The sequence below is a fragment of the Rhamphochromis longiceps genome, linkage group LG20 (genome assembly GCF_057381845.1).
Source record: "Rhamphochromis longiceps isolate RC_006_pf linkage group LG20, R_longiceps_female_GT1.1, whole genome shotgun sequence".
NCBI classification, from domain to species: domain Eukaryota; kingdom Metazoa; phylum Chordata; class Actinopteri; order Cichliformes; family Cichlidae; genus Rhamphochromis; species Rhamphochromis longiceps.
In genome coordinates this window covers 34,117,913-34,143,720 of record NC_140576.1, presented here as the reverse complement: position 1 = coordinate 34,143,720, position 25,808 = coordinate 34,117,913, and the positions used below count along the sequence as shown (strand labels likewise).

At 40.7% G+C, this 25,808-nt stretch overlaps 1 protein-coding gene across 2 annotated transcripts in view; it reads right to left on the bottom strand.

The window, feature by feature from the left end:
• spryd3 (SPRY domain containing 3) overlaps positions 1-25,808 on the bottom strand; it is an 81,401-nt gene that overhangs the window by 30,027 nt on the left and 25,566 nt on the right. Inside the window, exons 7-8 of one of the 2 annotated variants that reach the window (XM_085392717.1) lie at positions 14,398-14,547; positions 1,334-1,391 (exon numbers count right to left, since the gene is read on the bottom strand). In XM_085392717.1, coding sequence (XP_085248843.1) covers positions 1,334-1,391; positions 14,398-14,547 — 208 coding nt within the window. The remainder of the gene's footprint in view (positions 1-1,333; positions 1,392-14,397; positions 14,548-25,808) is intronic. The other variant, XM_085392718.1, reaches the window with a different exon arrangement.

The window sequence follows — 25,808 nt, the reverse complement described above, 5'->3', positions numbered from 1 at the left end:
GACTGTTGATTTTGAATTGCTGGATCAGAGTCTACACATTAACCGAAGCATGGAAAGCAAACCTCATATGCACAGCGTGGAAAACCACATACATCATTTTAGTCTGTAACAAATAAGATTAATGCGAGCTCTACTGGGGCGTGCACATTGCTGTGGTGTTCAATGCACAGCAGCCAAACCAGGCAGACCGCAGCGCAAGACCTCTGGGACTGGCACAGTGAGCCTCTGTGAAAGACAGGCCTCGTCTGTCACTCAGCAATGAGGCATCATCCACAGACCCCGGCAGGATGCATAGCATCAACTATTATTATTATTAATAAATCCTAAGTATAAATGGAATCTGCAAAGGGATATGGGGATTATAAACATTAACTCAAAACATAAATGGAATGTGCGGACTGAACAAGAAAATGTGTTTTGATAGCTTATTTGGAGGTCAAATGGAATAAAGTATATAAACATTCCTCTAAAAATAAAATCCTACCCTTTTTGTGGTGGAAAAACATGAACGGAAAGTGACATTTATAGTGTGTTATGGTGAATCATTCAGAATAAGAGCAGCAGAAACCCCCCTTTGAGAAAGAATAACAATGGGATGCTTCAGAACAAAATAAAGCAGATAAAAGCCAGCTAGCTCGTAACTGCTTTGGTCAGATAAGGACTAACAAGATCTGAATTGTGACACTGGATTTTCAGATAAAGAGCTGGCTACCCACAGTAGCTTCACCAAGTAATAACAACCACCTACCTAGCTGCTTCTATTCCCATATCATGGCACAAGCGTTTGATAGCTAATCTCTTAGCGCTGTTAGTGAGGCCTGGAATGGGAACTGTGGGGGTTTGTGCAGATGCCTGGATAGATAATGTTCACAGGCTTGTTGTCACAAACAATCAAGACTGAACGTGTGTGTGTGGAAGCAAAGGGAGATAAAGATAACTTTAACTAAACTCGGGTTTTGGTTCATCACTTACAAAGTTGACCGAACTCCCACAGAAAAGCAGATAAAGAGAAACAGAGATTTGGTCCGTTTTATCTCTCTGATGCTGTCACCGTATGTTTTATCAGCCTTTGTGTCTACAATCCTCCTTGATCTCTGTTTGTGTTAGGCACCTTAAACATTAAGCCGAGTTGTCCCTCTGTGATGTTGGCATCTAAAGGCAGCAAAAGATGCTTCAGAGGAAGTAAATCCAATTTATGTATTCTACGGGGGTAATTCCACACCGAGAGGAAAAAAAACAAGACAAACAATCAACACATGACTTTCTTTCTGTGAAACCCAACCCTCTAAGGGGAAATAAGAAAAAAAGAGGAAACTGAGTTAAAATCTCTCACCTGCATGGTAGGCCACTGATCCTCGGCTCCACCCCGGATGTCTGTTCTTGGGGTAGTCCTGCACAAACACAGACACACCGGTCACAATAGATATCTGCACCAGGTAGCTTCAGTGACTAACAGATAACAGATTAACAGACGAGCTAATGAACGGCACAAACAGCTTCACATCGACATAAACATATGTTTTTTTTGACAGTTGGAGTTTCAAGCGGTCAGAAAAACAGATAGATACACAGACTTCAAAGTAATAAAGGTAAAACAGACTCATGGGCTGAGTCTGTTAAACGAAGTCCTGCTGGCCTCATCACCTGCGGGCTAGGATAAGAATTTGCATCTCAGAACTTAAGAGCTACGGTTCTCATTTACAACAGAATGAAGTGCTCAAGGTTGGGAATAAATTGAGGCATTTGGGAGGAACTGACTGATGAACTGCACTGTCTGCAGTCATGACAAAGCTGTTGCAGTAAAGAGAGAGCTGGGCGTTAATTTAATGCTCCATCTATGTCCTTATCGCCAGTTGCAGCCACAAGCTCTGTGTAGCGACCAAAAAAATAAGATCACTGATACAAAAAGCGGAAATGAGCTTCCTCCAAAGGGTGTGCTCAGCCGGAGAGATTTGATGAGCAGATAGGTCATTCGGGAAGAGCTCAGAGTAGCGCAGCAATCACTCAACAGTGAAAGGAGCCAGTTGATATTGTTAAGAATCTGACAAGGACACCTCTTGGGTGCCTGCTAGGTTAGGTGTGTGGGTATTTCCAACCAGAAGGAGACCCTGGGGCAGACCCGGGACATGCTGGAAAGATCACATGTCTGGGCTGTCTTGGGAAGGCCTCGGTGCTGTGACACTCTGGTGATGTTTATTAAATGTTTACATTTAATGAACTTTTACTCTGTGTCAGCTCCAAACTAACAGACCACTTTTCATGTATTTGCACAGCTCAAATACTTGAAAGACTTTTGCTTAAGCTTTGACTACGAACTCTAGACTGTATAAGGTATGATTACCTCCCTTGTAAACGTGACTCTAAAGTGGATCAGTTTTAAAGTCAAAATTTAAAATGGTTTATTTTTTAATATCCTAAAATTTCCAAACGTTTACATTACCAAGCAAAAAACAGATTTAATCTATCCATCTGGTAATTATCTATGAATTCTTAACTTGAAAATGTCAAACTGTCTCCGTTCTTTGAATTATTGCAGCTCACTTAACTCAAACAATGAAACTTCTGAGGGGGAAAAAACACCACTCGGTTTATAAGCAGCCGCCTATCAGTCACCACCTAGATACTGCTATCGCCACGGGCCAATGACAGAAATGCCTCCAGTGTCACTTATCCCCTCAGAGCTGAGAGGTTTGTTCAATAAGGGTTTGAGGTAAAACAGTGCGTACTTTATTTGCCATTTATGCTCCAGAAACTGCTCGACAAAACCCATTTTTGGTCATACTTTTTCAGACAGCAGAGACAATGAAAAACATTGGAAATATTGAAGAGTCCGGTTGTTCTCGACTGCATGAATGCTCTGCTGTTTTTGTGCGTAGCTGGGGCTGTTAGTCTGCGTCTTTGTCCGGCTTTTTTCATGCCTCATTACATTTAAAAACACTAAACATCATGTTGTTTTAAGTAAGACTTCAAAGTAACAAATGAGACAATAATTCAACAGGAAAGTGTGTGCAGAGGCCAAAGAGGAGCAGAACCAAGGATTGTTTTCCCAATTCTACCCAACTGGACTTCTTTTTCAAGCTAGAAGAGTCGCCTCCTGCTGGTCATTAGAAAGAAGGCGTGCTTAAGGACGGCGTCGTAAATGCAGAGTTTCCACTCGTCTATTTTTATATATCATCTATGGCATGAGCACATCAGAACTGGTATATGTTTCTCAAATAGGAGTTTTTAAATGGCATTCAGCCACAGCTTCACCGGCTCCATCCTGTGTCGAAACAGCAGCTCCACTCAGACTGAGCTGGATGTGAAGCTTCGTCTCTCACCAAGACAGAAAAAAAATGATTTCACTTTATAATAACAAGGTTAAAATGATTTAATAGGCTGCAAATCCTAGTTTTTTATGTCCGTTTATAATTCATTTATGCTAAACAGGCTGGCAGGTAGCGTGCACGTCACACACAGTGGCAGATTTAGATCTAGGCAGCTCTGCAAAGCCAGCCTTCAGATTTCCAGAGGAGTTTGAAATGGGTTCTTTATCCATGTTAACATGCTAATGGGTGTGAGGATCATCTGTTTTGGATACCTGTCAGCGTCTGCTGAGGGTGTGTTGTGTTCTCTCTCTCTCTCTCTTTCCATCTGTCTGCATGTACAGTGTGTGCGCCTTTCTCCAGGTTTCACCATGCCAACGGTAATAACTATCAGGCCAACTTTTGGATAAGATCACAGAATGACTCAGAGGTAATTACTAAAGATTTTTATCTGTTTTCTAGGCTGCACATCCATTACTGTAGAAACACACTACTGAGCAAGAGAGAAAAGAGCCACAATGACATTATGGTTTTCTTTTATCTCTCAGTGGGCAACATCTTCTAAATGCTTACTTGTACATCCTCTCTTTTTCCCTAAAGTAAATTCTTCCCACTGCACTTCTTTTCATATAGTATTAGCACACAAAAGGCAACCTGAAGACCTTTCATTTTCATCTTGTCAAAGAAATCCAAATATGACGAGGATGACGTCCAGAAAAGAAAAACAAATCAGCCTTTAGCAAGACGCTGTGAAGGGAGCTGTGCTTTTATTCAAACAGGCTCTGACTGATGACTGATGCAGACTGAATAGGTAATACATTACCCAAAGCAATATAAGCCAGATGAAATTATTACTATTAGCACCTGTGTGGGATGAGAGGTGAACAACGGGGACAGTGCAGACAGACAGCTTGGCCAGGACAGGCATTCGGAGGCCACGACATCAGGGAAACATCAACGATCCCATCTGACAACCCCATTGGGGCTGGAGGAACAGGAAATGGAGATGGATGGAGGGGGGGAAAGCGAGAGAAGACGAGAGTGAGACATCAGCAGAAGAAGAGAGAGACATGGAGGAATGCAGCTACCGCTCCAAGCCTGAAACCCCTTGATCCGCCAAGTCTGCTCCTCTTCCCCCTCGTCTCAACCACAAGCCTGAGGATTCCTCCAGCTGACTGGCATGTGGGTTCCCCGAGAAGGAAAGGAACGTCTGGGTGTTTGATGAGCCTGATCAGTGATTTCTAAAATAAGGCCCTATTAGGAACAGCTAAGCAAATAAGGGGAAGATTTAGAGTTTCTAATGTAAACCGCAGACATGTGTCTGATAACTGGATCAACCATTAAATGCTTGTTCTCATAGATGTCTTTGTGGTAATTGTTGTGTCCATCATTTCTAATTCAAAACATGTCCTCAGTGTATTCCATCCATCAAAATAAATATGGTGTCCCTTCCACAACCTACTGATTTAACTAACTCTGATTTAATAATGCCTATTGGCTAGACTACCACACATTTTATTCATCGATGAAAATTATCCGCACGGGATAAAAAAATTATACTTTTTAGAGTAAAAGGTCTCAACAGCTGTTGGATGGATTATCAGGGAATTCAATAAAGACATTTGTCATCTTTGTGAACTCAGGTGGCTCGACTGATCATAATTTGTTAGGTCAAAGATTTAATTAATCCAACACTTTGGTTTATAATCAAAAACCTTTGACATGTGGAAAAGTTTGCACATACACGTGCACAGAAAAAGCAACCTCAACTGATGTCATCCACATAGACTGCATATGAAAAATAGATGTAGCCACTGTGACATCATCCACTGGTTTCTGGACTTTGCATTGAAAGAGTGAAAGGTAAAGTTTACAAGATGCTAGTGAGGCTCACTGTGGTGTAAGGTTTGGAGACAGTGACACTGGAGGTGCTAGGATGGACTGGATTAGAAATGAGCATATCAGTGTGGAGTGAAAGGTCTGCGGTGCCGCTGCAGGGGAGGCGGACGCACCTGAGCGGCATCTGCAATCACGCCTCGCCGGCTTAAAGTCTGAACTGGGTTCTGTCTGTCATTTAGGGGGGATTAGCTGGGGGATTCCCATGATGCATTGAGTATTTCCTTTTCAGTCAACTTTCTCACTCAACATGTGTTAACAGACCTCTCGCATTGAATCATACTTGTTATTAATCTCTGGCTCTATTCCACAGCATGTCTTTATCCTGTCTTCCGTCTCTCACCGCAACCGGTCGCACCAGATGGCCCCGCCCCTCCCTGAGCCTGGTTCATTATTGTAGGGTCTACCTTACAATATTCGGTCTTTAAGTGATGACATGATGAATCCTGCTTCCGGGCCCAAACTACTCTGTGTTTAATAAGGCTTTTGTGTTTTTTACATGTTTTAATGCTTTGTATCTTGTTCTATTGAAAGCCCCTAAAAACAGTCAGTGATCACTGTCGGCCTCTCTCAGTTTTTATTACCGCTAATCATTTTAAAGCAGTATATTGATAACTAACCTTGTATTGTGGATGGATTTTCTCAGTTGTTGTCCTGACTGAATTTCAGCCCGTTTACAGCATCCTGCAATGCGATTGCAATTGTACCGAACCTTCGGGAACCCTCACGTTAACTTTTATTGAGTGGAAAAAAGTTAGCGTTCATCCTCCAGCTTCACTGTTTATATTATGCTAACATAGCTAGGGCGATCGTGGCTCAAGAGTTGGCAGCTCGTCTTGTGATCGGAAGGATCACGTAGCACATCACTATATACCAGCTAGCCAAACTTCAGTAACCCTACAAACGTCACTGCTGTTTAGTTTCCTATCTTCATTTATGTTGGAAATGATAGCAGGGCTGTACGTCTTAATTTGGTTCAGAACTCTCTCAGTCAGAACATGGTATATTATATTTATAGCGAGCTAACTTCCTGCTAACTTCTAACGCCGTTAAACTTCATAAATTCGTTTTTTGTGGATGCCTGGATGTTAAACTTAATTGTTATGCCTGGTAAAGCAGCAACGCTGATCATTTTATTACAGATGAAAGGAAAGAGACAGTTTTTAACTCTCAGTGATGCTGCAGTGATCGTTGGACTTAGGGACCTGCAGCAGAGTTTGGGCCCAGGCACGGCTAATGACGTCAGACTTAAAGACTGACGTCAGCGCCTTGAGGCGACTGTTGTTGTGATTTGGCGCTATATAAATAAACTCAATTGAATTTAATTGAAAGTTGTTGGTGTGTGTTCGTTTGGCGGCTGAAAAGCTGCAGCCATGTCTGTAAGACACAGCAACCAGGAATAAAGAAAGTATGCTGAAAAGCATTAAAATATGGTCGGGTCTACCGTGGATTCATTATAATCAGATGGGCAGCTCAGACCAAGCGCTTTAGAGGCAAAGTTATCAAGGCTGAGGTGGTTTGGACGTGCTGAGGAGGGAAAGTGGGTATAAAGCGGACAAAGGATGTTGAATAGGGAGCTTCCAGGCAAGAAGAAAAGAGTAAGAACATAGAGAGACTTCAAGGATGTCGTGAAGGAGGACTTGCAGAGGGTTGGTGTGACAGACGAGGATACTAGGAACAGAGTGAGATGGAGGCAGATGATTCGCTGTGGTGACCCCTAAAGAAAATTATTGTTTTAGTGCAATTGTTTTAGCTCGAAGTGACCATATTTGGGACGAGTGATCAACTAATGCTTGGAAGATTAGTTAGTAAACTGTAGCCATCAACTGAATGGATGAATTCAATAATAAAAACTGTATTAGAGACTGATTGGGAAGTCTCTATCAAATCATATTAGTCAGATAAAAACTTATTTTGGTTGCTCCCTCTAGATAATCTATTAGAAGGTACCAACAGCACAAATACTTTTAAAGACTCAAACTAGACCACATTAAGGTGTATGAGTTATAAAATTATGTAACGAAAAGCGTTTTAATATGGGAGTCATTATGGATTGATTTGTTTTTGAAGTCAGCCTCAACCAACCAGTTTTTGGCATCTCCCCAATCATTTTTTTTAGCCCTGAAGGTTGATGTTTGGTTATCCAGAAACAGTGTTAAGCTGGCCAAACACTCCATATTCTGGCAGCCTTTTACATGCAATGTAATGTTTTAAAAAATAATCACAAATTTATGATAATAGGAATATTTTTATTTCCTTTAGAAGGGTGCTGAATTTTTGTTTGGTCATGCAACTTTAGCCTGGATCTCTTAGCGTGACAGTGGGCTGTATTCGCCCCATTTCCTGCTTCACATTTATTTCTTGGATTGCACCTTGGTGTCACATTTAACCTGTGCCAAGAAAACAATCTGAGCAGAGCCTGATAGTGTTTAGTTCCCCTTCATTTTGGCGATGAGTGATAAATGAATGATTTTAGTCACAGTCTTTGTATAATTCAAACTTAGCCAAGAGATAAGCATTATTCTCTTGAGGATGCCCCACTTCTCCAAGTTTCATTAAAACCATCCTATAGTTCTTGTGTAATCCCGTTTACAGTCAGACACATATGAATACATGAAAATGCTCTAAACATATAACAACAGGGAGTCCTGGAGTAGCTGGTTTGGCCTCACGCTGAGCCTTGATATCAACATCAGAGCCAGTCTAGAATACGACATACAGATATATTTAAAAGTTGTTTACTGCACTTTTTAGTGTAAATTAATAAACTATTTAACTTCCTGTGTTAATATTCTCCTACAGCGTTTGCATTCTTACATGTTTTTATCCCCAGTTAGAAACCATCCATAGATATGTACTCTCTCTGCAGTGCTGCAATTTTGGTATTCAATAAGTGATAGTGCCAGTAATCACATGTACACTCCTCTATTGATGACTGGATTAATTAACCAGGTGGTTTACTCTCACAAAACCCAAACTTTTGAAACATGGTCACTACCCCTGTTTGCCTAGAGCAATGCAAAGAACTGTAAGCTCCTGGAAAGAATAATAAACGGTAGACTTGAATCCACAGCATGGAAGAGCAAAAGCCTTCGATATCAGATCCACAGCTGCTATCAGAGCAGCCTGCATTTCCACACTGTGGCAGAGTAAACAAGTCTGAAAAAGTATGACTGGGAAGGTGCGGGCAGAAAGGAAAACCATGTGGAAGCAGATACCCATCACCTACTGCTGCTATCGCACTGACATATCACAGCACTGTCTAAAAATATAACTCAAGCCATGAAATGCCGCAGATGTGCATGTACGAGTGTTTGCGTGCATACGTGTGTGAAGAAGTCACAGTTTGCGGGAAGGGAAAGTACTGTTTCTGTTTGTACGTGCCTCACCTATAGGGGTTGGACACAGGCTGTGTAGGGAACTAATGCAGGTCTGTTTGTTTAACCCCATGTCATCAGGCTAAAACCTCCAGCTGCCCACATAACAGCAACTGTCTGTCATTAGCCATTGATGTGACTCGAGAGAAGAGAACAACAGCCTATCTGTGTGTATTTGTTTGGGCATGTCCATCACTTTTTATGGATGCAAGTTCAAATGCAAGATGAAATCAGATAAATTGCTAAATTAGCTCTGTTATTGAACGAGTGCCAGAGAGATTGCATAGCTGATGTTTAGCGTGGCAGCGTATTTTTCATTTAAGACAGGAGTGTGTCGCAAAATTTATAGCTATTTTCCAAAGAAATACCAAATAGTACAATACACTAAAGCCTCTGACTGAGGCAGAGGTAAAAGTCTATTTACAAATACTACTGGAAACTACTGCAAATGGTGCCAAGGAGGCACCAGGAAACCAAAACATCTCCTCTGAGAGAATAGAAAACCAGATATAAGTCAGAGGCAGCAGACCTGTTGGTTTGTGTGAAAGCAGCTGATAAGGGGACAGAATTATATGTTAGTGGAGCTTATTGCAAAGCAAATAAATTACAGATATCGTACTTAAAAGCACCTTTATTTGTCAATACAATCAGAGCTCCCGCTATGCCACTACACAGATAACAGAGGAAATGTTCTGCAGGAATGCATTCAGACTTGCCTTCTGGTGTACCTTGGGGACAAAGTTTGAAAACCTATGTTTTAGACTACTGCATTAAAAGTTTGGGGTCACTTAGAGCAGTTATTGTCTTATTATCAGAAATGTTCATAAGTTAGTTAGTGATTTTTAGTGGAGTATCTACATAGGCCCACTTTCAGGAGCCATCACTTCTGTACTACCTAATGCAGTTTCATGCGTTCAAAGTCAAACTGCTCATGTTGGTACAGCTTGCAATCACTGTGCTGTTATAAGAAGATTTATTTTAAAAAAAGCTTTCATACAGCGGTTTTCATAAACAAGTTCCAGTTTGGGTTTTATGTGTACCATTTGTTGGGTTTACAACCTGCTTCTCAACTTGTATTTATGCTTGTCTTCATGTCCAGTTCTGCTCTGACGTCTTCCACTTCTCTTTCTGCTTTAGTTATCCAACTTACACTGCTCATCAATCAGCTGACTCCCAGCCTAAGAGCTTCCTGTTTCTGTCCAGTGGCCAAGAAAATATTCCACATGCCAATGTACAAAAGAAAAGGACAGACTGAAAGAATATGATGTTCTTCATCTTTAAATCTATCCATTTTAAATAATACCTTTTCATAGTTCAAGTTAACATCTTCAGACATCATTTACATCTTTTTCCATCTAGGCACCGTCCAAAACCCAAAAGATACACAGTTTAATCCACATTCATGAAGGAGCTGCTGCCCAGTATGTCTGAGACTTGTTTACGAGAAAGGGGAAAGTAGAGCAGGAGGCTGAAGATGGATTGTCATCTGTGTTGACGTGGACGCTGTACTGATCTGCTGTTGTAAAGAGAGAGCTGAGAGTGAAAGTGAAGCTTTCAATTTACACTTCAACCCTCAACTAAAGCCAAACACTGCGGGTAGTGACCGAAAGAATGAGATCTTGGATAAAAGTAGTGGAAATGAGATTCCTCCCAAGGCTGTCTAGGCTCAGCCTTAGAGATAGGGTGAGGAACCTGTTCATTGAGGAGGGACTCAGAGTCGAGCTGCCGGGGATGCATCCTGTTCAACTCTTTGTTGAGATGTTTTGGGCATGCTGAACTTGGAGGAGACCCCACAACAAACCCAGAAGATGCTGTGAGATGACGGAGCTTGGCTGGCTTAGCAATGCCTTGTTGTCCCATCGGAAAAGCTGGGTGGCCACAGCTTAGACCCAGATAAGTAGTAGATTTATGAAAGCATAAAATAGTCAAGTTTTAGAAAGTGGAAGTAGTGATTGTTTTAGCATTGTTGCATTATAAACGAATGATTCTTTAAAGCGGAATTTATACTAAGTAGCATCCCTGACACTGTTGTTGCACTGGTTGTGATCAGAGGCCTTGGCACAGTAACTGATCCTTTGTTTTATCCTAAGTTGACCCTGCTAGAAAGAGATTCTTGGAGCAGCACAAAAAACCCGTTAGAAGGACTGCTGCATCACAAGAGGAAAAGGAAGAGCGCTGTTCCCAGGACCTGTTCCCGGGGCACACCAGGACAGAGGAAACCGTTTTATTTCTTGTTTGTGTGTACGAGCGTGTAGGCTTTGCTGTGTGTGTGTAGCTTTATGACTGGGCTGCTGTACATTACCAGAGACTCAATACAAGAGGGTCAAGGGTGAACTGAGAAAACCATCTGTCTTTTTTAAACACTGATGGCTACTCAATCAAATACTTTCCGTTCACTCCTCTGTCATCCATTTTTCTCTCCCAGCTGCATCTATACTCCCACAGGGTTACCGTCATTTTTTGTAGGATTTTAAGCAGATGGCGGTTGTTTGTTTTTTAAAACATGAGGGCTTTCCTGCTTCGTTTTTTTTCACCTGTGTTTTTCCCTTTCCCTTGATTTTTCTAGCTCTTGACGTTTTACCTAGCTTCCCCACCTTGCCATCTACTCTCTACACTCTTCCACCCCATAATTAATCCTAGATCTCTTTGTCCCACAGCCTAGCAACCGCTGTGTGTACCGGATGAAAAACAACTGTGCTACCAAGCGTATGCATGCTGTACATTCATAAAGACGCTTATCTTCCGTCTTCAGAGGAATGAGAGAGAAAGCAAGGGGGTCATGACAGGTCTAGGAATGGCAGCGGGGTCAAAACAGATCTTAGATTATGAAACACGCTAAACAACAGCATTTACTTTACACACAAAGAACTCAGACTTATCACATAGCCCAAATTCTTCAGACTTTCCCTTTTGCAGGAAACTGGCAATAGTGGCTTAGGGGATTGAAAAATTAACTCCACCCCCGCCTCCTTTTTCGTCTTTTCTTTTGATTTGTTAAGTGTTTTTTTAAAGCTTAAAAAAATTCCCTAAACTTAACGCTTAATAAGGTTTAAAAAAGCGAGAAATGCCAGGCTATAAACATGTTTTTATCTTCTGTTAAATTTTGGCAATGTTAACATATGAGTTTACGGAGACTGGTTCACTTTTGGAGCCATCCTTCAGTGGCCACTGGAGGAACTGCAGTTTTTGGCACTTCCATGCTGGCTTCATTTTTGAGCCAACGTGTGCTTGTTTAGCACATTTGCATGCTAACTTTCACTAATTTGCATTTAACACAGAGTGCAACGCAGGCTAATAGGAATGTTATTAGCTTCAGGGGTATTCTGAAAATCTGCTCGGATAGTGATGCTCAAGTAAAAGTCATAATAATGGATAATACAGGATTCTTGGGGCTGCTGTTGATACCGTAACGTGTATTAAAAAGGGAAAAGCTGCTTTGGCATCGCTCCTGAACTTAGGCTTAAAGCTTTTATACCAAAAACCCTGATTAAACCCAACAAACAAAAGTAATGCAGCCATTTTAAAAAAGGTGAGGGAACCTGAAAGCAAGCAAACTGACTTAAGTAATCGCCGCTCAACCGCTTCCTCACCCAGCACTGTCTGTATGTGTTTACTTACATGTGTGAAACCCGACATTTGTCTGGTTTTATCTTTTTCTGCATATAAAATAATTCTGAAAATATAACAATAATGTCAACTAACATTTTTGACATGTGTATTTGTTGCAAAATCAGTGTTGGCTGAAACAAAAAAAGAGTTCTTATAATCATTTGTGGATTCTGAAATGCTACTAAAATGAAAATTATAATTACTTATTTTGTTACTCCTTGGATCAAAACATTAGTTACTTTCACTGAGTATTGTAGAAACTGTTACAGAACTACTTATTGCACTGATTGTGAAACGAATGAATGAAAGCAATAAACTGTGATACTCCACGCTCTTACCTTTCCAGTCACAAGGCAGGCCTGACCTAACACATACCCTGCTTTATCCCTCTTTTACACTCTACTGGAGATCATAATTTACAAAATGAGCATCATGTTCAGTAACTATAAACCCATCAGAAAAGTGTTTAAAGAGGTCATGGAGAAAAGTAGCATCATTTTCCCATATCATTTTTATGATCTTCCCCCTGCTGGAGATTACAAAGAATGTAGATTTAAGGCATTTTACCCATTGTCTTACACTGCATACCTGATGCCTTTGGTTGAAATATCATTAGGGAAAGGCACTGGATAAACAACTGAGTCATGAAGTCAACTTTTTAACTTCTTTCGAGTTGTCCTATGCCTTTCTTTTGTGAGTAAACAACAGCTTAACAGTAACAGTAGGCCATAAGACAGGCCAACTAAACAAATAGTTGCAGCTTGTGTCTAAAAAATATCTTTAACTTATAAAATTCCCCAATGCTTTCACCTGACAGGCTGATAGGCTTGCAGTACATGTGCAGAAACTCTGCTAATATCACAACGTAGTCCATTTAAACAATTTTATTAATTTGCCAATTTTAAAGAATTCCATAGCTACGAAGGAAACGTGTAAGTGGAGCACGCATATGCTGTCCAAGTCTATTTTTTCCACTCACCTTCTCCTATACATCTGTATAGCTCTATATCTTCCCGTCATCCAGTAAGGTGACCTATGCATCCCTTCGTTTCTCTTCTATATAAATTCCCTGTGAAACCTTGAAAGATGTTATAGAAGTTTCATCTTTTGTTTTTGTTATTAAAAGGAGCCGAGTTTTGACCCTGGGAGAGACAGTGCTGGCAGCTCTCTGTAGGCCTTGGCTTTGGCACTTACTAATATTTCACATCCATAACACTCAAGGCTACACTTAAAGGGTGGGGAAAAAACTCACAAATCATTAACCCACATAGATGAAGAAATAGTTCCTGAGTCATCGGAGTTTAATCTTGTCTTTCATGAGGAGGGTTAAAACAGCTCTCTTGAACCTATTACTCCTTTTATTTTAAATCTCTGCAGGTGTGTATTGAAAGGTCTTGACATATTGATCGTAGATTTATTCAATTTCAGCATCTCTTGTCTATCAGTTTCACTATATTCTGCCTGTTTCGTTCTTTAAAGCCGGCCAGCACTCGAAGTGGCGGTGCTAATGCTGAAATTGGAACCGCATGTGCATACTTTGGAAAAAGAAATAGGGGTTCAAACGAGAGTGTTAAAATTTCGTTAATTGTATTTTCCTCTTAAAGGTGTTTCATCTCCCCAAAGTAGGCCATTAAAGAATGGGTAAACTGCTGGATAATGGGAATAAAAATCAATTATAAAGGCACAGTACCAATACATTTACTACTGAACTATGCTCCAAAATCTAAAAACAGTTTTACCAGCTTAGCAACTCATCCTATTTTCTCAATTCACTGGGATCTGCATGTATGTGAAAGAACTTATAAAAGGACAAGAGTGCCGCTGCTCTTCCATCAGGCCAACATTACAACATTCCCAAGACAGGGCCTGAGGAACATTTTGTACATGGTAATTATCTGCCTAGTTCCCAATTCAGGCTTTTGTCAAAGTTTTCCATCATTAGCATGTTTTTACCTCGACCACTTGTCGAACTATGGGGAACGGAAAGGGCGCGTATGAGTGAGTAGAATCCAAGAATAAGTCAGTGGGAGACGTGTTCATGCAGTCCACATGCTCTGAAACCATTAAGCTATGCTTTTTAATATATTACAATGTGGAAAAATAGGCATGGTGGCTAAATGCTGAACACCCCTTCCCCCAAAGAAAAAAGAAAAAAAAAGTGAATGTAGGTGTAAAAATGTCAAAAGCTGTTCTTTTCTTAGAAAGCTCACCCTTCTTGCCAAGCCCAGGGCAATGTAGCATTTCTCCCCAGCATCGACTATCTCCACTTCATAGTAATGACAGCGGGTGGTGAGTGGCTGTCGGGCCTGGGCCAAACCCACATCCATAATACTCTTTCCTTTGCCAACATACTCCAAAAGCTGAGAAAGAAAAAAAAACATGCAGAGAAGAAGAAGAATGGGGGTTAATATGCTGAGAAATAAACAACAGACTCACATTACCAACAAAAGACTGCAGGGTTTCAGACTCCGCGTGATTGGCTCCGTTCTGCAACTAACTGTATTTATGACACAAGTATTAGCCCCTGAATCGTTGTAGCGGTGCAACTAGGGGGAAAAATATAAAGAAATATGCAGCTGAGGTCTACCATTACTTTTGTAATGGTTGTCAAAGGTACAGCTGCAGGCAAGCAGGGAACTGTGGTAATGTTTTCAAAGCACATACATGTAATCTCCATGAAAACGGGCACCCGTTGTTTGTTCAGCTCAGCCACTGCTGTCATTGTGTTTCTCTTACTTTCTCAACTCTTTAAGAGTTTGTATTAATGACCAAGTCCTTGCAGAGGACCACTTCAGCCTCTTTGAATTTATACAGACTTTTAGCTTCAATCATTTACGTTTCTTAAACCACACCACTGGGTCATTTTTTGGACAAAACACTAACTTGTTCTTAATGAACATTGACCAAAAGGCACAAGATTTTAGACACCTATTCGGCATGAGTCACAGGCATCATATATAGTTTAGTGTAACCAATGCTCTTTTGTGGTTTTCAAATTTCACCATATTTGGTGAACGTGCAATATAATGTCCACCCTGGATGTATTTCAAATAATGTTTGGGTAAGCATTCATGGCCACTGTATAATGAAGTGTTTGGTCATCTTCTGAGGTTTTCTCTGGCAGTACAAAGAGGTTATCAAGGTTTTGTTTTTTTTTAAATATCACAGCAATTATTGGTGACTGCCATGAAATTTGGTACTGAATATCCATCGTGTCAAACTGGCAACATATTTGATCCCATAACTTGCTATTGGCACTATAATTGTCTGCTTCATCCTAAATATCATCTATATACATGCATTGAAATATGGTACAAATATTCTTGATTCCACACCAATGAATCCCTTTGATATTAAATATCCAGATTTTACAAAGAGGACACCAGTTTACTCCAGGTTTTGGGTGTTAGGTGAATTTCTGTTAAGGTCCCTCCTGTCCAGTCTTTAGTGTTGTTAGAGAATTGTTTTCTTTGTTTTCACCTGTGCCACTGTTCCTGGACGGTTCATTGTTAGATGGTTTTGGTGAGTCCTTCAGATCTTACGAGAGTTTTCTTCTCCTCACTGATCTTCAAATAAACCTTTGCGTTCTTCAGTGGTCTAGTGCAGCAGTCCCCAACCTTTTTTGCACCACAGACCGGTTTATGTCCGACAATAATTTCACTCACCGGCCTATAAGGTGTCGCGGATAAATACAACAAAATAAAACCAGTACCGGTACCGAAAAAAAACCATGGAAATCGAGTTAACAATAAAAACGATTAACAAAATAACGCTAAAAACTGATAAAACCCTGAAAACTATGAATTTCACACTCTCGCGGCCCGGTACCAAACGACTCACGGACCGGTACCGGTGGCCCAGGGGTTGGGGACCACTGGTCTAGTGAACTTCATCGTTCATTGCGAAAGAATCACCGTAAGATGCCCAAGATCGTGTAGTAACATCCCGTTTCCGCTGTGAAAGTTTCATTGGAAGTTCTGCTGAAAGATTTTGCAGGTGCGGAAAGGGCAGATGATCAAGACCCGTGGGAGTTTCATTTTGCACTTCACTGGAAATGTCTCTGCAATCTGAATCTGAATGTCCATATAATCCTCAACTGTACCAGCTCTTGTTGTTTGTGCAGCTTTCGGCTTCTAAATGAATTAACTTTAAAATGGATAAGCATGAAATCCCAACAGGTATTCATCTTTCCCTCAAGATAAATAAAAACTCTACTTATCCCCTAGACTTTCCACTGGTAGGGCTGACAAACAAAACCATGAATGCCTTAGAGGAGACACCGTTCAAAAATGTCTCACCTGTTTCTGTGAAGGCAGGGTGGATAGGAAACACAGCTGATCAAGCTTGGGCAGGACCCAGTGTTGTTATAGAGGCCAGGGACTTAATTAACCACGCAACTAGCTGTTACAAGTGTATCCTAAGTGAGTGGGCATTATGATAGATTGACACTTCCAAACCCAGTCAAACCCTCACTGAATCGCCCACAGGGACTATCCTACAAGTACGAACAGCCACTCCAGACTGAAGATCCATTACTTGATGGTAATACAATTACTTTCAATTCTATTTTGGTCTTAAGCATCTAAACAGGTGAAGATGGGTGGGAACAGGTGAGTAGGTAGACAAAGCCTTTAGTCTGAGCGGAGTTTCCATGTCATGTGAGTGAATGTGTGAGCATGTGCGCAATGAAGAATACACCCCCAGGCTGAAAGGCTAGGATGACAGACGAGGTGGGGGTGGACAAAATTACTTCTGCATTAAGCCTCTGTGATTCTGAGCGTGCAACACCACCTGGGTGTGCTACGATTCAGTAGCCAGCCACTTAAAACGACACACCTGGTGGGAAAAGCTATTCAACATGTATGTCAAAAAAGTCAAGTGTCTCAATTAAGTTATTACAATTTTTTTTCTCTGTGTTATTTGCTGTTGCTTAGCGATCTGTCAAACTGAAAATGATTCAGAAATGGAGCTGAGGCAATCGAAGGCGATTAAACTGGTTGAATAGGACTGTACTTGTGTAGTTCATGTAGTTACACGCATTTTATTAACAGACATAAAAACCAAGAGTTATTGCAGCATTCCAAGTATGCAGAGACTAAGGAAACCACACAACCAATATCAGATTGTTATATGAGATAACCAATGTAATAGATTGCAGGATATTGATTTCAAGATCTTTTTATAGTGCTAACGATCACTACCTAGGACTTACTTTTCTTATGGGACATACAGTCGACTCTCTGCCAGAAAAACTAAGTACACCTCATGATTCGACCAGTCAGTGGACACATCGATCACTGGTTGAGGACTGTGATATCAGCATAGTGCCATGAACATTTACACTTCATTCGCTGCAGTCTTTTCCTGGCTGCTCAGAAAAAGTTATAGAAATCACAGATTCAATGATGGGAGAGGAATCGAACAAGCAGAAACAGGACAAAAAAATATCAGTAGTGAAGATTTTTCCACAGTTTTATGCAGAACCCATGTTTTCCAACTGCTGCAGCAATTTCCCCCTGTGCCATCTGGGAATCCCAGCACTCGCTCTCTTTGATGTAGGATGTAAAAATGCCAGTGGAGACCAACCTGCTCACAGACCTGTGCCTGAAGCCCAGCCACAAGCTGAAATAAATTTTTGGTCCCCACTGCCATACACAAGGACAGCCACAGCAAGCATTCAGTTTTGGGGGCTACCTGGGGATAAATACCCACTGCAGAAGTCCTGCACACAAGGTTTTTCCTATATATTGGATAAATGTGCTGCCCACCAAAGACGTTTTGGCCGTCCCCCAAAGGAAAATTACCAGGACTGTGATTTTAAACAAGTTAAACAACTGGGGATGAATTTGCCCTAAGTGAGCTAATACAGACAATCTTTGGGCCAATCGCCCCTACGTGCTTAGTCAATCCGCCAAAGGCCTATTTTGAGTCAGGAAAAACCCTGACATACCTTCCATGAGTTTTTCTGTATGCAGAAAATCTGAAGTGATTTAATAGCCAGCCAGCAGTTGGTAATGTAACATCCCATCATCTTCTTGTCTTTTATTTCTTGCAGTCTTCTCCATATTGCTTTGCTGTGTGATAGATGCCTAGTAGTGGCAACAAATATTTCCTCTTTTGTTCTGCAGAATCAGCATCAAGTGATATTTGCTTGGTTTTATGCCAATTTTTTAAAGTTACTATATTACATACATGGAAATGTTAACTAGTATTTAGACTTTAAGGCTATTTTTTGTTGTTTCATTGATAGGGTCACCATCCCAGTCCTAGTATTTCCAACTTGTGTTTGTTGTTGTTTTTGTTGTCCAAGTTCCTCTTGTGCTAAAAGATAAAGCCAACACCAAAATCTGCAGTTCCTTTAAAAGCCACCAGAGGCTAGCTCCAAAAAACGACTCCAATTTGAAAATGTCCAACTTTGCATCACTAAAATTTACGCTAACAGTCTGGTACGATTAATGGTTTTGGCTCTCTGTTGATGGTCTCTATCGTCATAAAAATCTCTTTATTAATTTTGTTATTTCCTTTTTTTTGTTTCATGTAAATATGGTCACTTCTAGGTCCAAAAAAAAAAACTAACAAGGCAGGAGCCAAGATGCTCACGCTGAAGCTTCAAAATGTAGAGTCCACAAACCAAATGGGTGACAGTGACCATTTTTATATAAAGTCTATGTCCAGACACAAAAATGAGGGTAACAACAACAACAGTTATCGCAACTGAAAATTTCTCATCTCTAACCTTCCAGGTACATTTACTTTGTTTCTTTCATTAATGCACTGTTGTGTACTATTAAGAAAAATAAAAAAATTATTCACTCTAACGCATGTTCCACAGCAATCAAAACGCCACCAGCACTAGATCTGAATTTTACCATCTCTACTAGTGTTTTTAAATTCGATTAGATTTTTAAATGCAGAGTCTGACACTTTGTGCAATTTTCGACATCACCAATTAAAGTATACATGTTCTGTCTTCACTAAAAAAAATTATTTAAAAAAAAAAAAAATCTGCTTTTAAGTGATCAACAAACAGGATTTCTGACATCACAAATACAGTGGATACCAATTATGGTCAAACATCATCTTTTGTGCCCAGCAATTACCTTTTTATGTTATTCTTATATTCTGGAAATATTGTTGCACAAAAAACATATTTTTGTATGCTTTAATACTCATTATTAACTAATGTCTGCTTATAGTTTGACAATACTGTTAAGCGCTAACTGTAACTGTCTGCAGAAATGTGTGTGTAATGTGTGTTTGTCAACATTTTAACAGCACAGTATGTGCCTGAGTAGCAGAAAATATTAAGATTAAACGCAAACTTAATCTGTAGTGCTACTTTTTCTGCTTAACATCTATAAGTTTTTATACTTTTGAGTGATTTGCAATCAACAGAGAAGCAGTAACTGCAGATTGTTCGCCGTATTAAAGGCTGAATAGTTTCTTCTCCCTTTCACAAAGGAAATCTCCACAGTAACCGGTGCCAAAGCCTCATTTGTTTAGTCTTTGTAATACCGTGTTGATTAATTGTTCATGGATAGCTTTCAACATTAGCCTCCACCTTAACCTGCTGCAGTTCATGCCTGGACAGCTGCTTCTCCTTTGGGAGAGGAGGAAAGAGTTTCGGTGTGATGAGCACTCAGTCACACCTCTTTTTGCTTCTTGCTGCTGAGTAATGGAAGGAGGAGAGAGACAAGCGGGCAGAAAAAGAGAGATGTAGCCTTGAGCAAAGCATGCCTCACTGAGACAGCTGACAGCCTCCCTCTCCCTTTCTTTTTTCTTGCTATCTCACTCCTATAATTCTAAGCGGTGAGAATGGTAATGTTGGTGTGCAAGGCCATGTTTTGTTGAGTTGCTGCCTGGGAAACAGATGTAACACCCAGACATTGGTCTTGCCAGCTTCCTGTCACAGCTAACAGGGAAACTTAAGTAGAAGGTGAAAATGAAATTAGGAGACTGCTTCTTTATCATGTGAATCAAATCTGAAGACCAAATTTTAACCCGATTAAACACAACACCTGTGTGATCTCAGTATCCGTCAAAATAGAAAGCAAAGCAGATGACAGACCGACAAACCAGCACACTTCTGCCATGTTTTTACTTTACTTAGTGGTTTTATGTAGGCTGTCAGAGCAAAACAGAAATACACAGTCAACAAAAGCGATTCACGACTCCCTGAGTTTGAGAACAGAAGTCTGCAGATGAGAGGATTGGTAAGCCTAACAATACTGCAATATTCCACATATGTCAGTGATATTTAAAGTAAGATTTGATTTTTCGCTTCAAACTGCTCACTCATCCAAGTGACTTCTTTTTCTCCCACTGAAAACGCTACGTCCAGATGAACAGAATCAACTCTTTGGGATTTCCTTACCTTAATGATTGAGCATGCATCAAGACTCTTCAAAGAAGAGCTCTGTTGGGTAAAACACTTTAATCACCAAAGCAATGCTCTGTGATGTTGTTAACTGCTACAAAAAGTTAAAACAGCCCTGATACTGTCAACACAGTTTGATCACCTGCTGAAACATCCTTACTACTTCTTTGGGTTTTCACTGCATTTATGTATTTTATTCTTTTCATTCTGAACATGTTTTTCCTGGATTTGTTTGCTTTTCTTTTTATTGCATATGCGCTAACTTATGGACATCACGATGGTGCAGTGTTTAGTACTGTCACCTATATGAATGTAGGGTGACCAGATGATCGGGTCTTCCCAGAAAGTGACATGTAACTCCCATTGCACCCTCTTGGACTTCAGGTAGCAATGGAAGTTCTGCAGCATGCTAACCGAAGCGTGCTACAGGCAGAGAACCCATTCATGTGCCACTACACCGAGGCTGGAAAGTCCTGCTTGCATTACTTCAATAAATTTAGTTGGAAACAGTGTAATATGATAAAAGGCTAAAAGCTTAGGTTAGTTCCATTTTTATTTATAATGAAGATTTAATTACGGTGGCACATATACAAGGGGCAATTACAATAAATACATATAAATCATTTGGAATCAGCTAAATTGTTATTTTAAAACATTATCAATATCTGAGCATCTCCATTTCTCATTGTTTCACCTTCTTTTTTGTGCCCTCTTACTCTCTTCTTCTGTTCATGATCCTTCTTAAAATAAATCCTCGCCATTTGTGTGCTTAAAAACTAAAAAAATATGGACATAGAAAGTTGACTGATCCAGGCCAAAAGTGGCACCCTGGTTTGGAAAATATATGAGCTGGCCTTGTCCTTGGAACAGAGGCTGTGATTCCCTGCTCTAATTCATCTCTCACTTGGGTTGGATGGCCTCCAGTAGCTAAATCCGACTTGTCCATCAGTCACTTTTTTAATGCATGAGGTATCCCAGATGAAAACTACTGCCATTATGCTGCAGCTGGTCACAGCCACTCTGTCATTGCTGCTTTTTAATGGGCTTCCAGCCAACAGATTATGAGTACTGAATGCAGCCACTGATACGGAACACAGTTAAAAGATACTCTGTCTTCTTCATGTCATGACTCTGTTTACATTACAAGCACAACGCACCACTTTACCTAGGAATAAATTACCTGAACAAAATTACTACAACGTACTACAACCTACTCATTAGAAAGCACTGCAAACATGCCCAAACAACGCTTAGAGCAGGTTTCCCGCTCAATCTGAAAAAATATCTTGTTTGCATTTTTGCAGAAAAACATCTCATGAACGTTCCTTTAGGACAAACTTTTTTTCTTTTTTTTCAAACCGCCTTCAGAAGTTCACTTGGCACCAACTATATGCAAAATCTAAACGCAACCTATAATTACCACAAAACTGACAACAAGCGAGGTGAAGAAATGTGAACATTTACCGTCAGAAGAGGAGATGATATTTGCCTGGGTGCATGCAGAATGCCTAAAGGCAACATGCCCACCTGCAGTAACACCCAAGACAGTGAGAGAGTACGCATGAAACCTGAACACAAACCACAAGTTATTTCATGAAACAAGACAGGAAAACAATAGGCACACGCAGTGATTTGACGGTTCAATCAATCAGTCATCCCTGAGAATATTCAGCTGAAACCTTTGCGAGCAAAGACCCACATTGTTGCCCTTCACTGACACCTCATTGCTCACTGGCCACGCGGAGCTTTTCGTCACCTTTTAATACACTCCATTTATTATCACCATTACCACTGCTGAGAAGATGTTGCCCAAATTAACTCGGGGCTCCAGTGCCAGCAGGTATTGCCACCAGTGCTGATTTATTTGGACAAAGTCGTAAAAAGTTAACAGTTTCACAGGATGGTTGCCACTGCCAGAACCCCCCCCCCCCCTCCCCCTCCCCCCAAAAAAACCCTCAACATTACTCTTGGGTAAGGAATAAATAGCGCCCGAGAGAGGATGCCATGAAAAGATGGCAACACATATAGGTTTAGAATAATGAATTCTTAGTGCTAACACTTCATGCTGCCAGACTGCTGCTGTATGTTTGAAACAAGAGCACAATTCAGAGCAATGAGGAAGGTGTTTTATAACAGGATGAGGATCCAAGTCAACACTATTGTCCAAAGACTACACCTTTTCAAGGTCTAAGCCAAACTGTATTCCCCAAGAATATTTCAAGAGAAATAGATTTACTAACATAAATGCATATATAGGAAACATTTGCACTTGAAATCTGCAAATGCGTTAGGCTGCCCTCTAGGTACATTTCATATTTTTAGGTTATCAGTAAGTACAGAAGCATTACTGCAAAGCAATACTTGCAAATGCAAACATTCAAACACATTTTCTCGCTTATGAGTTTAGTTCAGCTAAACTTCATTACTTTCAGATGAGTGAAAAATTTAAAGAAAAACCAACGTAAATTGCCCAGGCCATGAGACAAGGCACAAGACACCTCCACAATCTTTAGTGGAATTTGGCACGTCTCTGGAGCTCAACTACCGGGATTAACACCACTTATCTCCTGATCTGGTGCGTTGATGATGTGATGGAAAGCACTGTTTAAAACATCAGTGCAGAACAAAGCACAGGTGTTTAAGTGGGTTTAAGATGTGATGACTACAAAAGCCACCGCAGGATGGAAATATCCCCATCTAAAGGACACAAGGGGTCATTGAATGGTTTGATTGATGTGAAAATGACGTGAATTGTACAGCATTTAGATCAAGCGAGATATGCTATGTATGTTTTGTTACATCTTTTCATTAAATAAACTATTGATTTTAAAATCCTTCTCCTCATGCGTAATGTTCTGAATTATCCTCAAGACGTTACAGTATTATATTGCCCCGATAGAGCACTTGACTCTCAGACTGCAGGCTTACACATGGTTCCTAACATATCCAAAACTACAACAGCAGGCAGACCCTTCAAGCTGTCGCATCAGCTCCTACTTTGGATTCAGGAGACAGAGACTACCTCTAATTTTAAGGTAAAGCTCTAAACTTTACATTTTGATAAAGGTCTCTCATTAGAACATGAACCATTCCTTAGTTATGCTGCTATAGGCTCAAGCTACTGGAGAATTTCCCATGATGCACCTTCTGTATATATCTTGTTTCATCTCATATGTTTATATACCACATGCTATCAGATTTGATCAGAGTTTTGTTCTTCTCTCTCTGTTCTCTCCCTTTGTCTTCGCTTTCCCTTACCATCCAACCAGCTGCAGCATATGGCTGTGCCTTCCTGAAAATGGATCTGCTGGTGGGGTTTTCCTGTTACAACAAAATCCTCTTTCCCATTGTTGGCAATTTTTTTGCTCACAGTGAATTGTTTGGTTGTTGGAGTTTTCTCTGTAGCACTACAGTGTTCTTACCTTACATTATAAAGCGCTTTGAGACGACCGTTGTGAATATGGTGATGACTGGCCAGCCACAACATTAAAATAACCTGCCTAATAATGCGCACATCCCTCTTTGTGCCAAAAACAGACTCTTCAGGACACTGATGTGGGATTTCTGCAGTGTTCTGTAAAGTCTGGAACCAGGACTTTAAGGTGTGGTGGGGTGGGATACTGATCTGGCTTTGTGGCACTTCCGGCAGGTTCATGATCAGATAAAGATTTCAAGAGTTTTCGAGGCCAGGTCAAAACATTGGGTTCAGGGATGTAGCACTGCCTTGTAAAACAGATGAAGAACGACCTTTTGAAAGAAGGATCCCATCCCGCTAGAAGAGTTTCATAGATTCAGAAAATCAGTGCCGCACTGAAGCTGTTCTGGCAACATTTGACGGACCAACGCCTTACTAAGACATCTTTTGTTGGCTTTTCCTTCCATTTGACACCCATCTCTAACTCATAATCATCTACAACATCCTGTGGGTCAGCTATAAATCCAGCTGGGTTATCTTGTGTGAAGAGGCTTCACTCTGCCCAGCCTGGATTAAGTTATTCATAGTTTCCTCTTTTCTCACGCTGATCAGTTCAAAGAATGGGAGGCGATCATGATGGTGCCATCATCAGGTTGCAACTACAACAACTTGATGGGAAAGTTGTGAACTTTCATCCAGGAGCAGTGTCATGGTGGCGATTCATGACTATTGTTCCCAGAGGAAGGAAGGAAGGAAGCAGGCAACCTTTGAGGGGCGTTGGTATTACAGCTGGCTCTGGCAAGTGGAAAAGGTAAAACAAGGAATGGAGCAGCGATGGAGGACAGTGGTTCACATTCACATACACTTTGCTGCGTGGCAGACGAGGAGATGCTCCTGTGAGGATACTGCAGTTTGTCGACAAGTTTGTTTGCTTTTGAAAAACTTCTGTGCACTAATACAGCGCAAAAAAATGCCGGCCTGAATATTTTTCCAATTTCTACATGTCGGGGAGTGGTGGAGGGAGATATGGGCTGTGAGGGGGTGACGGTACACTTGGGAAAACCGATAACTGTAGACTCAGGTGCTGTCCACTTACTTGTCGGCCCGCTCATCCGCAGCTGAGGGGATTAAGCTGGTGGGCACAGTGACTGCTGTGACAACAGGAGGCAGGGGATTGGAGGCTCATGTTCGCATTGAGCCGCACGTACGCAGTGGAAAGCCAGCCAAATGCCTCCTCTCAAGAAAAAACAGCAGAGCAGAAGCATGGTGGCGAGCGAAAAAACATCATTCATGTAGAGTATTAAACATGTTGTGTTTGCCTAAGACACCAGCTGCTGACAGTCAAGAGAAAGGTAGAAAAAAATAAATCTCCCGATGTATGTGTGAGAACTTGAGATCACTTTCAAAGGTACATTAAATTTACCAGTGTAAAACAGGAACCCTGAAGCTAAACAATCAATCAAGCCTTTTCTCAACAGCGGTAAGGGCCCGAGCCGGTGCTTGAAACAGCTGTTTTCATTTGTTAATGTCAGGTAATCCAATCACTTTCACACCTCCATTAACCCACAGGGAAAAGAAACTAAAAGGTTTATGCTGAATGTTTGTCTCATAATACGATTTAGTCGTGACAGAAGACCATCATTAAACAAAGTTATGAGAATTAAGAATGAATCAAGTAAATATTATATTATTTGAGAGAAGAAGAGAAAATGTAGAGACTCACTACCTTTCACAGTAAATCAGAAATCTGACATGTATAAAAAATATTATTATTTTATTAATATTAATTATCTGGTACTGGAGGCAACACTTTTCTATTTCATTGTTCC